Consider the following 14,447-nt stretch of genomic DNA (forward strand, 5'->3'; position numbering starts at 1 on the left):
AGCAGACAGAACAGAAAGGAGAAACAGACAAATCTGGTTATAGTTCAGTACTCCTCTCTTAGATGGATTTTCAATGGAAAACCAGTGAGAATATAGGATAACTCAACATCATCATCAACCAACAGGATCAAATTGATATTTATAGAATATTGCAATCAACAACACAAGAACACACATTTTTCTCAAGTGCTGATGGAACATATACTGAGATCAATCGTTTTTGGGCCACAAAACAATCTCAAATATTTAAAATAATTGAAATGACACAGAATGTATTCTCTGACCACAGTGGAATCAAACTAGAAGTCAATAAGAGAAAGATAACAGGAAAAGATCCAAACACTTGGAGACTAAACTACATTCTTCTAAATAATCCATTGGGTGAAAGAGGAAGTTTCAAGGGAAATTTTTATTATTTTTTTATTTTTTAATAAATTAATTTTTATTGGTGTTCAATTTACCAACATACGGAATAACACCCAGTGCTCATCCCGTCAAGTGTCTCCCTCAGTGCCCGTCACCCATTCCCCCCACCCCCCGCCCTCCTCCCCTTCCACCACCCCTAGTTCGTTTCCCAGAGTTAGGAGCCTTTATGTTCTGTCTCCCTTCCTGATATTTCCCACACATTTCTTCTCCCTTCCTTTATATTCCCTTTCACTATTATTTATATTCCCCAAATGACTGAGAACATACACTGTTTGTCCTTCTCTGATTGACTTACTCACTCAGCATTATACCCTCCAGTTCCATCCACGTTGAAGCAAATGGTGGGTATTTGTCGTTTCTAATGACTGAGTAATATTCCGTTGTATACATAAACCACATCTTCTTTATCCATTCATCTTTCGATGGACACCAAGGCTCCTTCCACAGTTTGGCTATTGTGGACATTGCTGCTATAAACATCGGGGTGCAGGTGTCCCGGCATTTCATTGCATCTGAGTCTTTGGGGTAAATCCCCAACAGTGCAATTGCTGGGTCGTAGGGCAGGTCTATTTTTAACTCTTTGAGGAACCTCCACACAGTTTTCCAGAGTGGCTGCACCAGTTCACATTCCCACCAACAGTGTAAGAGGGTTCCCTTTCTCCGCATCCTCTTCAACATTTGTTGTTTCCTGCCTTGTTAATTTCCCCCATTCTCCCTGGTGTGAGGTGGTATCTCATTGTGGTTTTGATTTGTATTTCCCTGATGGCAAGTGATGCAGAGCATTTTCTCATGTGCATGTTGACCATGTCCATGTCTTCCTCTGTGAGATTTCTCTTCATGTCTTTTGCCCATTTCATGATTGGATTGTTTGTTTCTTTGGTGTTGAGTTTAATAAGTTCTTTATAGATTTTGGAAACTAGCCCTTTATCTGATATGTCATTTGCAAATATCTTCTCCCATTCTGTAGGTTGTCTTTTAGTTTTGTTGACTGTATCCTTTGCTGTGCAAAAGCTTCTTATCTTGATGAAGTCCCAATAGTTCATTTTTGCTTTTGTTTCTTTTGCCTTTGTGGATGTATCTTACAAGAAGTTACTGTGGCCAAGTTCAAAAAAGGTGTTGCCTGTGTTCTCCTCTAGGATTTTGATGGAATCTTGTCTCACATTTAGATCTCTCATCCATTTTGAGTTTATCTTTGTGTATGGTGAAAGAGAGTGGTCCAGTTTCATTCTTCTGCATGTGGATGTCCAATTTTCCCAACACCATTTATTGAAGAGACTGTCTTTCTTCCAATGGATAGTCTTTCCTCCTTTATCGAATATTAGTTGACCATACATTTCAGGGTCCACTTCTGGATTCTCTATTCTGTTCCATTGATCTATGTGTCTGTTTTTGTGCCAGTACCACACTGTCTTGATGACCACAGCTTTGTAGTACAACCTGAAATCTGGCATTGTGATGCCCCCAGCTATGGTTTTCTTTTTTAACATTCCCCTGGCTATTCGGGGTCTTTTCTGATTCCACACAAATCTTAAAATAATTTGTTCTAACTCTCTGAAGAAAGTCCATGGTATTTTGATAGGGATTGCATTAAACGTGTAAATTGCCCTGGGTAACATTGACATGTTCACAATATTAATTCTGCCAATCCATGAGCATGGAATATTTTTCCATCTCTTTGTGTCTTCCTCAGTTTCTTTCAGAAGTGTTCTATAGTTTTTAGGGTATAGATCCTTTACCTCTTTGGTTAGGTTTATTCCTAGGTATCTTATGCTTTTGGGTGCAATTGTAAATGGGATTGACTCCTTAATTTCTCTTTCTTCAGTCTCATTGTTAGTGTATAGAAATGCCATTGATTTCTGGGCATTGATTTTGTATCCTGCCACGCTGCCAAATTGCTGTATGAGTTCTAGCAATCTTGGGGTGGAGGCTTTTGGGTTTTCTATGTAGAGTATCATGTCATCGGCAAAGAGGGAGAGTTTGACTTCTTCTTTGCCAATTTGAATGCCTTTAATGTCTTTTTGTTGTCTGATTGCCGAGGCTAGGACTTCCAGTACTATGTTGAATAGCAGTGGTGAGAGTGGACATCCCTGTCTTGTTCCTGATCTTAGGGGAAAGGCTCCCAGTGCTTCCCCGTTGAGAATGATATTTGCTGTGGGCTTTTCGTAGATGGCTTTTAAGATGTCGTGGAAAGTTCCCTCTATCCCTACACTCTGAAGTGTTTTGATCAGGAATGGATGCTGTATTTTGTCAAATGCTTTCTCTGCATCTAATGAGAGGATCATATGGTTCTTGGTTTTTCTCTTGCTGATATGATGAATCACATTGATGGTTTTACGAGTGTTGAACCAGCCTTGTGTCCCAGGGATAAATCCTACTTGGTCATGGTGAATAATTTTCTTAATGTATTGTTGGATCCTATTGGCTAGGATCTTGTTGAGAATTTTTGCATCCATGTTCATCAGGGATATTGGTCTGTAATTCTCCTTTTGGTGGGGTCTTTGTCTGGTTTCGGAATTAAGGTGATGCTGGCCTCATAGAACGAATTTGGAAGTACTCCATCTCTTTCTATCTTTCCAAACAGCTTTAGTAGAATAGATATGATTTCTTCTTTAAACATTTGATAGAATTCCCCTGGGAAGCCATCTGGCCCTGGACTCTTGTGTCTTGGAAGGTTTTTGATGACTGCTTCAATTTCCTCCCTGGTTATTGGCCTGTTCAGGTTTTCTATTTCTTCCTGTTCCAGTTTTGGTAGTTTGTGGCTTTCCAGGAATGCGTCCATTTCTTCTAGATTGCCTAATTTATTGGCGTATAGCTGTTCATAATATGTTTTTTAAATCGTTTGTATTTCCTTGGTGTTGGTAGTGATCTCTCCTTTCTCATTCATGATTTTATTAATTTGAGTCTTCTCCCTCTTCTTTTTAATAAGGTTGGCTAATGGTTTATCTATCTTATTAATTCTTTCAAAGAACCAACTCCTGGTTTTGTTGATCTGTTCCACAGTTCTTTTGGTCTCGATTTCATTTAGTTCTGCTCGAATTTTAATTAACTCTCTTCTTCTGCTGGGCGTGGGGTCCATTTGCTGCTTTTTCTCTAGCTCCTTTATGTGTAAGGTGAGATTTTGTATTTGAGTTCTTTCCAGTTTTTGAATGGATGCTTGTATTGTGATGTATTTCCCCCTCAGGACTGCTTTTGCTGCATCCCAAAGATTTTGAACGGTTGTATCTTCATTCTCATTAGTTTCCATGAATCTTTTTAATTCTTCCTTAATTTCCTGGTTGACCTTTTCATCTTTTAGCAGGATGGTCCTTAACCTCCACGTGTTTGTGGTCCTTCCAAACTTCTTGTTGTGATTAAGTTCTAATTTCAAGGCATTATGGTCTGAGAATATACAGGGGACTATCCCGATTTTGGTATCGGTTCAGACCCGATTTGTGACCCAGTATGTGGTCTATTCTGGAGAAAGTTCCATGTGCACTTGAGAAGAATGTATATTCAGTTGAGTTTGGATGTAAAGTTCTGTAGATATCTGTGAAATCCATCTGGTCCAGTGTATCATTTAAAGCTCTCGTTTCTTTGGAGATGTTGTGCTTAGAAGACCTATCGCGGGTAGAAAGAGCTAGATTGAAGTCACCAAGTATAAGTGTATTATTATCTAAGTATTTCTTCACTTTGGTTATTAATTGGTTTAAATATTTGGCAGCTCCCACATTCGGGGCATATATATTGAGGATTGTTAAGTCCTCTTGTTGGATAGATCCTTTGAGTGTGATATAGTGTCCCTCTTCATCTCTCACTATAGTCTTCGGGGTAAATTTTAATTTATCTGATATGAGGATAGCTACCCCTGCTTTCTTTTGAGGGCCATTTGAATGGTAAATGGTTCTCCAACCTTTTATTTTCAGGTTGTAGGTGTCCTTCTGTCTAAAAGGAGTCTCTTGTAGACAGCAAATAGATGGGTCCTGCTTTTTTATCCAGTCTGAAACCCTGCACCTTTTGATGGGGTCATTAAGCCCGTTCATGTTCAGAGTTACTATTGACAGATATGAGTTTAGTGTCATCATGATATCTATTCAGTCCTTGTTTTTGTGGATTGTTCCACTGAACTTCTTCTTTTTTTTTATTTTTTTTTTTTGGACTTCTTCTTAAAGGGGAATTTTAAGAGTCCCCCTTAAAATTTCTTGCAGAGCTGGTTTGGAGGTCACATATTCTTTCAGTTCCTGCCTGTCTTGGAAGCTCTTTATCTCTCCTTCCATTTTGAATGAAAGCCTTGCTGGATAAAGTATTCTTGGTTGCATGTTCTTCTCATTTAGGACCCTGAATATATCCTGCCAGCCCTTTCTGGCCTGCCAGGTCTCTGTGGAGAGGTCTGATATTACCCTAATATTCCTCCCCATAAAAGTCAGGGACTTTTTTTCTCTTGCTGCTTTAAGGATCTTCTCCTTATCTTTGGAATTTGCAAGCTTCACTATTAAATGTCGAGGTGTTGAGCGGTTTTTATTGATTTTAGGGGGGTATCTCTCTATTTCCTGGATCTGAATGCCTGTTTCCATTCCCAGATTAGGAAAGTTTTCAGCTAGGATTTGTTCAAATACATATTCTGGCCCTCTGTCTCAAGGGAAATTTTTAAAAACTACACATTGAACTGAATAAAAATGAAAATACAACACATTAACATTTGTGGGACAGAGGTACAGCAGCAGTCATGATTCCAGGGCTCCCTGCTCAGTGGGTAGCCTGCTTCTTCCTCTCCTGTTCCCCCTGCCCCCTGCTTGTGCTCGCTATCTCTATCAAAGGAATAAATAAAATCTTTTCTTTTTAAGATATTTATTTATTCATGAGAGACACACAGAGAGAGGTAGAGACACTGCAGGAGGGAGAAGCAGGCTCCTGATGGGGAACCCAGTGCAGGACTCGATCCCAGAACCCCAGGATCATGACCTGAGCCAAAGGCAGATGCTCAACCACTGAGCCACCCAGGTGTCCCAATAAATAAAATCTTAAAGAGAGAGAGAGAGAGAATATCTAAGGGGAGAAAGGAGCAAAATAATCCCAAAGAAAAGATAAGGAAAGAAATAATGAGCAGAAATCAATGAAATTGGAAACAGGAAAACCGTGTAAAAAGGAGCCAAAATGATCAATAAAATTGACAAACCTCTATGAAAACTTATGAGGAAAAAAGAAGATAAAAACGACCAATATTTGGGCAGCCCGGGTGGCTCAGCGGTTTAGCGCCGCCTTCAGCCCAGGGCCTGATCCAGGAGACCTGGGATCGAGTCCCACGTCAGGCTCCCTGCATGGAGCCTGCTTCTCCCTCTGCCTGTGTCTCTGCCTCTCTCTCATGAATAAATAAATAAAATCTTTTTAAAAAATGACCAATATCAGGAGTAAAATGGGAGAGTCATATAGTCTCTGCAGATATCAAAGGGATAATAAGGAAATATAGTATAAACTGGACCCATCTAAACTTGGCAACTTAGACAAAATGGATTACTTCCTCAAAAAACACAAACTACCATAGCTTACTCAACATGAAATAGATCATTTGAATAGCCCCATAACAATCAAGAAAATGGAATTTATAATTTAAAAACTCAAAAATGAAATCTCTAGGCCCATATAATTTCATTTTAGTAATCTAACCAAATGTTTAGGGAAGAATTAACATGAACTTTACACAATCTGTACCAGAAAATGGGAAGAGGAAACACTTCCCCCATATTTTCTATTGTGGTAAAATAGATCTATATTACAGTGGAAAAAATTACCATTTTAATCATTTTTAAGTGTACAATACAGTGGCATTAGGTACCTTCACTATGTGTATGACCATCACTACTATTTATCTCTAGAAATTTTTCATCATCCTAAACAGAAACTCTCCATGCCTCCTACCCCAACCCCTAGCAACTCTATTCTACTTTTTGTCTTTATAAAATTGCTTATTCTAGGTGCATGATGTAAGTGGAACCATGTATTTAGTCTTTTGCATCTGGCTTTTTCATGTGGCATGTTTTTAAGCTTCATCTATTTGTTTTTATTTCACTCCCTTTTATGGCTGTATAATATACAATTGTGTGTCTATCCCACATTTTGCTTATTCATTCATCCACCTGTTGACATTTGAATCGTTTCCACCTTTTGGTTACTGTGATAATGTGGTAATGCTGCTATAAAAAATCAGTGTACCAATATTTGCTGAAGTCCCCACTTTAAATTCTTTGGGTTATATACCCAGAAGAATCCAGGAATTGTTGGGTCCTGCAGTAATTCTAGGTTTAGTTTTTAAAGGTACTACCCTACTGTTTTTTTTACAGTGGCTGCAAAATTTTACATCCCGGCTAGCAATCCACATGAGTTTCAATTTCTCTACATCCTTGCCACCACTTGGTATTTTCTGGGTTTTGGATTTTGTTTTGTTTTGTTAGAAAATAGCCATTCTAATGGGTGTGAAGTGATATCTCATGGTTTTGATTTGCATTTCCCTAATGATTAGAGATGTTGAGCATCATTTTTGTATGCTTATTGGCCATTTGTATAGCTTCTCTGGACAAATGTAGAACAAAAGTCCTTTGCCTACTTTTATTTCAAATTTTTTAAATTGTGGTAAAATAGGGGCACCTGCATGGCTCAGTCAGTTGAGGATTGACTCTTAATTTCAGCTCAGATCATGATCTTGGGATTGTGGGTTGGAGCCCTGGGTCAGCCTTGTGCTTAGTACAGAGTTGGCTGGGGATTTTTTCCCTCTTCCTTTCCCTTTGCCCTTCCCTCTGCTAGCATGTATGCATGTGTGCCCACAGGCTCTCTCTCTCTTTAAAATAAAATCTTTTTAAAAAATTGTGGCAAAATATACATAAATTTACCACTTTAAATCTATGTGTATAGTTTAATAATACTATGAATATTCATATTGTGCAATTACCACCACCATCCATTTCCAGAACTCTTTTTATCTTGAAAAACTGAAACTTTATACCTATTAAACAATACCTCCCTATTTCTTCCTCCCCTTCCCCCACCCTTGGCAATCACTAATCTACCATTTGTATCTATGAATTTGACAACTCTAGGTGCCACATATCAGTGGATCATATGTTTGTCCTTTTGTGTCTGGCTTATTTCACTTAGCATAATGTCCTCAAAGTTTATCAATGTGTCAGAATTCCTTTCATTTTTAAGACTGAATAATGTTCCATTGTATGCCACATTTTGTTTCTCCATTCATCCATTGGTGAATAGGTGGTTTACTTCTACTTTTTGGCTATTGTGAGTAATACTGCTAAGAACATGAATGTGCAAATATCTTTTTGTGTCCTTGTTTTCAGTTATTTGGGGGTATATATGCAGAAGTGGAAATGCTAGATCATATAATTCTTTTTTTTAGTATTTATTTAAGTAATTTCTACACTCAACATGAGGCTCAAACTCATGACCCTGAGATCAAGAGTTACATGCTTTTCTGACCAAGACAGCCAAGTACCCCTCACATGATAATTCTGTGTTTAATTTTTTGAGATACTGCCATACTGTTTTTTACAGCACTGGCACCATTTTACACTCCCACCAGCAATGTACAAGGGTTCCAATTTCTCCAGATCCTTAGCAATATTTGTTATTTTCTATTTTTGTTTGCTTTTGCATGGTAACCATCCTAATGATATAAAGTGGTGTCCCATTGCAGTTCTGGTTTGAATTTTCCTGTTTAGTGATGTTAAGAAATTTTCCTGTGCTCATTGGCCATTTATATATCATTGTCTGTATAAGTCCTTTGCCCATTTTGAATTGGTTTTTTTTCTTATTGTTAAATCTTAGGAGTCCTCTGTATATTTTGGATATTAATCCCTTATCAGATATGTGACTTGCAAATATTGTCTCCCATCCTGTGGTTGCCCTTTCACACGGTTGATTGTGTACTTGATGCACAAAAATTTTAATTTTCATAAAGTTCAATTTGTCTATTTTGTTGTTGCTAGTGATTTTGTGTCATATCCAAGAAATCATTACCAAATCCAATGTCATGAAGCTTTCTGTGTTTTCTTCTAAGAGTTTTTATAGCTTTAGTTCTTATGTTCAAGTATTTGATCCATTCTAAGTTAATTTTTATATATATTGTAAGGTACAGGTCAAAATTCATTCTTTTGCACATGGATGTCCAGATTTTCCAGAACCATTTGTTGAAAAGAATCTTTTCTCCATTGAATGATCTTGGTACCTTCACCAAAACTCAATTTCCCACTTATGTGAGTTTATTACCATGGTCTCTATTTTATTCCATGGTCTTTATGGCTGTCCCAAGCCAGTTCAGCTGTTTTATTACTGTATCTTTGTAGAATATATTTGAAAAGTAAGCTCTATGCTCAACATGGGGCTTGAACTCATGACCTCAAGATCAAGAATCACATACTCTACCTGCTGAGCCAGCCAGGCACTCCTGTTATACAGGAGTGGAAGTATGAGTCCTCCAGGTTTGTTCTTCCTTTTCAAGATTGTTTTGGCTATTTGGAGTCCCTTGAGATTCCATATAGATTTTAGGATGAATATTTCTACAAAAACATCATTGGGATTTTGGTAGGGATTGAACTGAATCTGTAGATCACTTTGGGTAACATTGTTATTGTATCAATATTTTGTCATCCACTCCATGAACGGAGGATTTCTTTCCATTTATTTGTCTTATTTAATTTCTGTTAGCAATGTTTTGTAGTTTTCAGTACATGAGTCTTTCATTTTATTGTTTGAATTTATTCCTAAGTATTTTGTGATGCTAATAAAATTGAGTTGTTTTCTTAATTTTCCTTTCAGGTTGTGTATTGCTAGTGTATAGAAATGCAACTGGTTTTTGTGTGATGATTTTGTATTTTGCATTCTCACTGAATTCGTTTCTTAGTTGTAGCTTTTGTGAGTGCATATGTAGAATCTCTCAGCATATGAGATCACATCATCTGCAAATGAAAATAACATTACTTCCTCTTTTCCAATTTTGATGCCTTTTGTTTTTTCTTGCCAAATTTCTCCGGCAATGAATTTTAAGTACTAAGTTGAATAGAAGTGGTAAAAATTGGCATCGTTGTTCTATTCCTCATCTTCAGGGAAAAGCTTTCAGACTTTCACCATTGAATATAATGTTGGCTGTGGGTTTTGCATATGTGGTTTTTATTACGTTAAGGAAATTATATTCCCAGATTTTTGAGTGTTTTTATCATGAATTTTGTCAAATGCTTTTTCTTCTGCATGAACTGACATGATCATGTAGGGATTTTCTCCTTTATTTTATTAATGGGGGTATATTATATTGATTGATTTTTGTATGTTGAACAATCTTTGCATTCTGGGAATAAATCCCACTTGGTCATGGTTCATGATCCTTTTAATATGATGCTGGATTCGGTTTGCTAGTATTTAGTTGAGGACTTTGCATCAATAATCATAAATTATATTGATCTATATTTTTCTTTTTCTTATAGTATCTTTGTCTGGTCTTGCTATCAGGGAAATGCTGGTGTCATAGTATGACTTCTCAAGTGTTCTCTCCTATTCAGTTTTTTGGATGAGTCTGTGAAAGATTGGCATTAAATGTTTGGTGGAGTTCACTAATGAAGCCGTCTGGTCCTGAGCGTTTCTTTGTTGGAAGGTCTTTTGATTACTGATTCAGTCTACTTACTAGTTGTACATCTATTCAGTTTTTCTATTTCTTCCTGAGTCAGGTTTGGTTGGTCATGGGTTTCTAGGAATTTGTCCATTTCATCTAGGTTATACAATTCATTGGTGTACAATTGTTCACATAATTGTTTTGTAATACTTTTTATTTCTGTAAAACCGGTAAATAATATACCCATTTTTATTTCTGTAATTTGAGATTTTGGTAATTTGAGTCTTCTCTCTTTTTTCCTTAGTCAATCTAACTAAGGTTTGTTTTGTTGATCTCTACAAAGATTTAACTTTTGGTTTTGTAGATTTTCTCCACTATTTTCTTAATCTCTATTTATCTTTGCTCTAATATTTAATATTTCCTTTCTTCTGCTAGCTTTAGGTTTAGTTTGATTTTTTCCAGTTACTTAGGTATAAAGCTAAGTCATTGATTTGAGTTCTTTTTTTTTTTTTCTTTTTAGATATTATTTACTTATTCATGAGAGACACAGAGAGAAAGAGAGAGGCAGAGACACAGGCAGAGAAACAAGTTCCACGTAGGAAACCTGATGTGGGACTCGATCCCTGGGATGTGGGACTCAATCCTGGGTCTCTAGGATCACACCCTGGGCTGAAGTCCGCCCTCAACCGCTGAGCCACCCGGGCTGCCCCCCCTTTTTTTTCTTTTTAAGAGTAGGTGTCTAGCGACGCCTGGGTGGCTCAGCGGTTGAACGTGACTTCAGCTCAGGTCATGATCCTGGAGTCCCCAGATCAAGTCTCACGTAGGGCTCCCTGCATGGAGCCTGCTTCTCCCTCTGCCTGTGTCTCTGCCTCTCTCTCTTTCTGTGTGTCTCTCATGAATAAATAAAATCTTTAACAACAACAAAAAAGAGTAGGTGTCTATAGCTATAGATTCCCTCTGAATATCACTTTTATTGTATCTCATATATTTTTGTATACTATGTTTTCATTCATTTTTGAATATTTCTAATTTCTGTTGTGATTTCTTCTTTGACCCATGAATTTTCTAGTTTTATTAATTTTTAGCCTCAATCCATTGGAAAAAATACTTGTATCACTTTGATCTTTTAAAATGTATTAAGACTTGTTTTGTGGCTTATTATATGGTCTATCCTGGATAATAGTCTATGTAAGTTTGAGAAGAATGTATACATTGTAACATGGAGTGTTATGCATTGTTAGGTTAAATTGGTTTATGGTGTTATTCATGTCTGGTTCTCTGGATCTACTATCTGACCTATCCATTATTGAAAATGGGGTACTAATGTATCTTATCAGTTTACCAGACCTGCTGTAACAAATATCACAAACTAAGGAGGGTTTAAAGCAAATTTATTTTCTCATAGTTTTAGAGGTAGGAGGAAGTCCAAACTCAAGGTGTCACCAAGGCCATGCTTTTTCTCACAGTTCTAGAAACAGAGTCTTCCTTGTTTCTTCTTAGTTTCTGGTATTTGTCAGCAATCTTTGGCATTCATTGACTTACAGATGCATTGTTCCAGTCTCTGTCTCCATCATCACAAGGCACTCTCCTTGAATGTCTCTGAGTCTCTGCTTATATTTTTATAAGAACACAAGTCATTGTGATAGCCCCACCCGAATCCAGCATAACCTCATCTGGACTAATAACATCTGCAAAGACTCTATTTCCATATAAGGTCATATTCATAGATATCAGGGGTTAGATTTCAACAAATCTTTTTGAGAGTCTTAATTAAATCCACAACAGGTGGAATCTTACAATTGCTGATGACATTTATAAAATATATTTAAACATTTCTAAAATCAGGATGCATTTTACAAATTGGAGGTATCTAAGATTCTGTGTAGCATATTTCATAATGTGAGCATTGCTCTGAAGAAAAAAAGAGTGGCTGACAAGTGTGTGGGAGTATGATGTTTAGGTTGAGTGGTCAGAGAAGGTTTTTTTTTTTCCTAATGCAGGTGACATTTAAGTAAAGAATAATTACTTAGAAAAAGCCAGTTATGCAAAATCTGGAGCAAGAGTATTTCATTTTTTTAAAAGATTTTATTTATTCATGAGAGACATACAGAGAGAGAGGCAGAGACACAGGCAGAGAGAGAAGCAGGCTCCATGAAGGGAGCCCGATGTGGGACTGGATCCTAGGTCTCCAGGATCATGCCCTGGGCTAAAGGCAGTGCTAAATCGCTGGGCCGCCTGGGCTGCCGGCAAGAGTATTTCAATCAGAGGGAGTAGTAAGTGTAAAAGCCTAGAATTGGAAATCAATTTGGTATGCTTAAGGAATGGGAAGAAAACTAGTCTAGCTACAGCATGGTAAGGAAAGAAGAGGTAGAACAAGAAAAGTATGAGGAACTTACTAACATTAATAACATAATAAGAACTTACTAACATTAAGAGTTGAGACTAGGGAACCCTGGGTGGCGCTGGGAACCCTGGGTGGCCCAGCGGTTTGGTGCCTGTCTTTGGCCCAGGGCATGATCCTGGAGACCTGGGATCGAATCCCACGTCGGGCTCCCGGTGCATGGAGCCTGCTTCTCCCTCTGCCTGTGTCTCTGCCTCTCTCTCTCTCTGTGTAACTATCATAAATAAATAAAAATTAAAAAAAAAAAGAGTTGAGACTATGTCATTTCTGAAGGTAGATTGTGCATGAGAGTAAAGTTACCCCCAAAGACATTTGATACTATAAGCAAATATTTTCTAGTTTCTATACCACTACTAATCCTTTATTTGGATCTCTTTGATCTGGAAACAGATTCTTGTTGGACTCAATATTTTGGAAACTCACCTCTTTTGTGAATTATCTAGAATCTTTATGTTTTTTGAAAAATAACTTCTCAACTTTGTGAGTGTTAAAATACTCATTGCCATTTCTTCACTAAAAACTAAAGTCTTCTTTATTTCTCTAGAAGATGCAAGCAAAGTATTCAGTTCTTGAGCAAAATCCCACTGTAGAAACAGAGTCTTATTCTCCTAATTTACCGGAAAGGTGAGTACAATTTTACACACCTCAATGTTGTCTAATTGTGTCGGGGTGGAGGGCAAATGTCATGCTGATCACCCATTGTAATGCTAGGAAGAGGCCTCTTTGGGGTGTGATGTCATTATTACTGTCTTTTTGTTTTAGTGACATAAAAGAAGCAAAAATGATGAACCAACAGAGCAAACAAAGGCTAAGGGTAAAAAGCGCAGAAGCTTCTTCCTTTGAATTCAGGACTTCTGACATCAGTGAAAAGGAAGGGTTAGTTTTGCACTCTGCTGGACAGAGCAGTTCTTTTGACCTTTTGGAGCTAAATTGTAGTTGTAACAAAAATGCTGATATAGCCACAGAGTGGGAGACAAAGGCATTTCCAATTGCTGGGGAGCCTCTTCAGAAGCATCAAAGTTTGGACTGGAGCTCCATTTTGTTTGGAGCATATCCAAATTCTAAACCTGCAGATGTAGCAGGAAGATATTTTAATTCAAAGAGGCCAATAATGAGGACCAAATCAATTCCCTTTGAACTGATACAACAGAGAGACACCAAGGAGCTGGATGTCAAGGAACATGCTTCTTGTTTGGAATCTCAACCACACAACTTTTGTCTTGAGCAGCCTCAAAAAGCAATGCATGTTTCTTCAGCAGAACTGAATTACTCGCAGCCATCTGACTCTCAGCACGAAATGTGCAATACCTCTGATGCAAAGTGGCAGGACTCTAGTGCTGTTGATGTATATTCTTACATGTCTTCAGAAGATCCTTATTTTTTATCATTGTCACCAAGTAGTGCTGGTTCTAAGATGTCTCTTGATTTACCTGAGAAGCTAGATGGAAATGTTTTACCTTGTTCTTCATTGCCAACATCCTCCACAACCCTTTTTTCTTGTTACAATTCACATGATTCTTTAGCACTGAGTCCTCCAACTGATGATCCCCTACCAAGCCAAGAGACAGCAGTAGTAGTAGGTAAGTTATTTTTAGAAGTTTATGTGGAAATTTGGATTTCACTCTGTTTCTATAGATTTGATTTCTCTCAGTCTCCTCCTTGTCTTTCTCTGCTTTTGTCTCCTTCTTCCTTTTCCTTCTCAAAGAAATAAATTCCAGAAATGTTTTACTGATGTGGTAAGTCAAGAAGTAGCAATAACAAATATGTAATAGTGGTGAAACAGGCAGCAATGGAGGCATTCAGATCTGGTGCAGGATCTATGCCAGTAAGGGTGCTTCTAAAAAAGGCAATCCCCATTCCTTGGAATGTATCAGAGGTCCACAATTTACCCTTAATATCCAGAAGCAACTTCCAAAGGAACAGCAGAAAGGATCTGATCCACAGTACCACGTGATCACTGGGGACTTTTATCACACAACCATGTGGCTGCACTGAGTTGAACAGAACGCTAAGAATTGAATTTTCTTGCTGCAG

General features: G+C 37.7%; 1 protein-coding gene across 3 annotated transcripts in view; it reads left to right on the forward strand.

The window, feature by feature from the left end:
* PTPN22 (protein tyrosine phosphatase non-receptor type 22) overlaps nt 1-14,447 on the forward strand; it is a 72,774-nt gene that overhangs the window by 40,094 nt on the left and 18,233 nt on the right. For 2 of the 3 annotated variants that reach the window (XM_072766839.1, XM_025994601.2), the window contains exons 12-13: nt 12,958-13,037; nt 13,176-13,993. In XM_072766839.1, coding sequence (XP_072622940.1) covers nt 12,958-13,037; nt 13,176-13,993 — 898 coding nt within the window. The remainder of the gene's footprint in view (nt 1-12,957; nt 13,038-13,175; nt 13,994-14,447) is intronic. The other variant, XM_072766838.1, reaches the window with a different exon arrangement.

The sequence above is a fragment of the Vulpes vulpes genome, chromosome 8 (assembly GCF_048418805.1).
Source record: "Vulpes vulpes isolate BD-2025 chromosome 8, VulVul3, whole genome shotgun sequence".
Taxonomy (NCBI): domain Eukaryota; kingdom Metazoa; phylum Chordata; class Mammalia; order Carnivora; family Canidae; genus Vulpes; species Vulpes vulpes.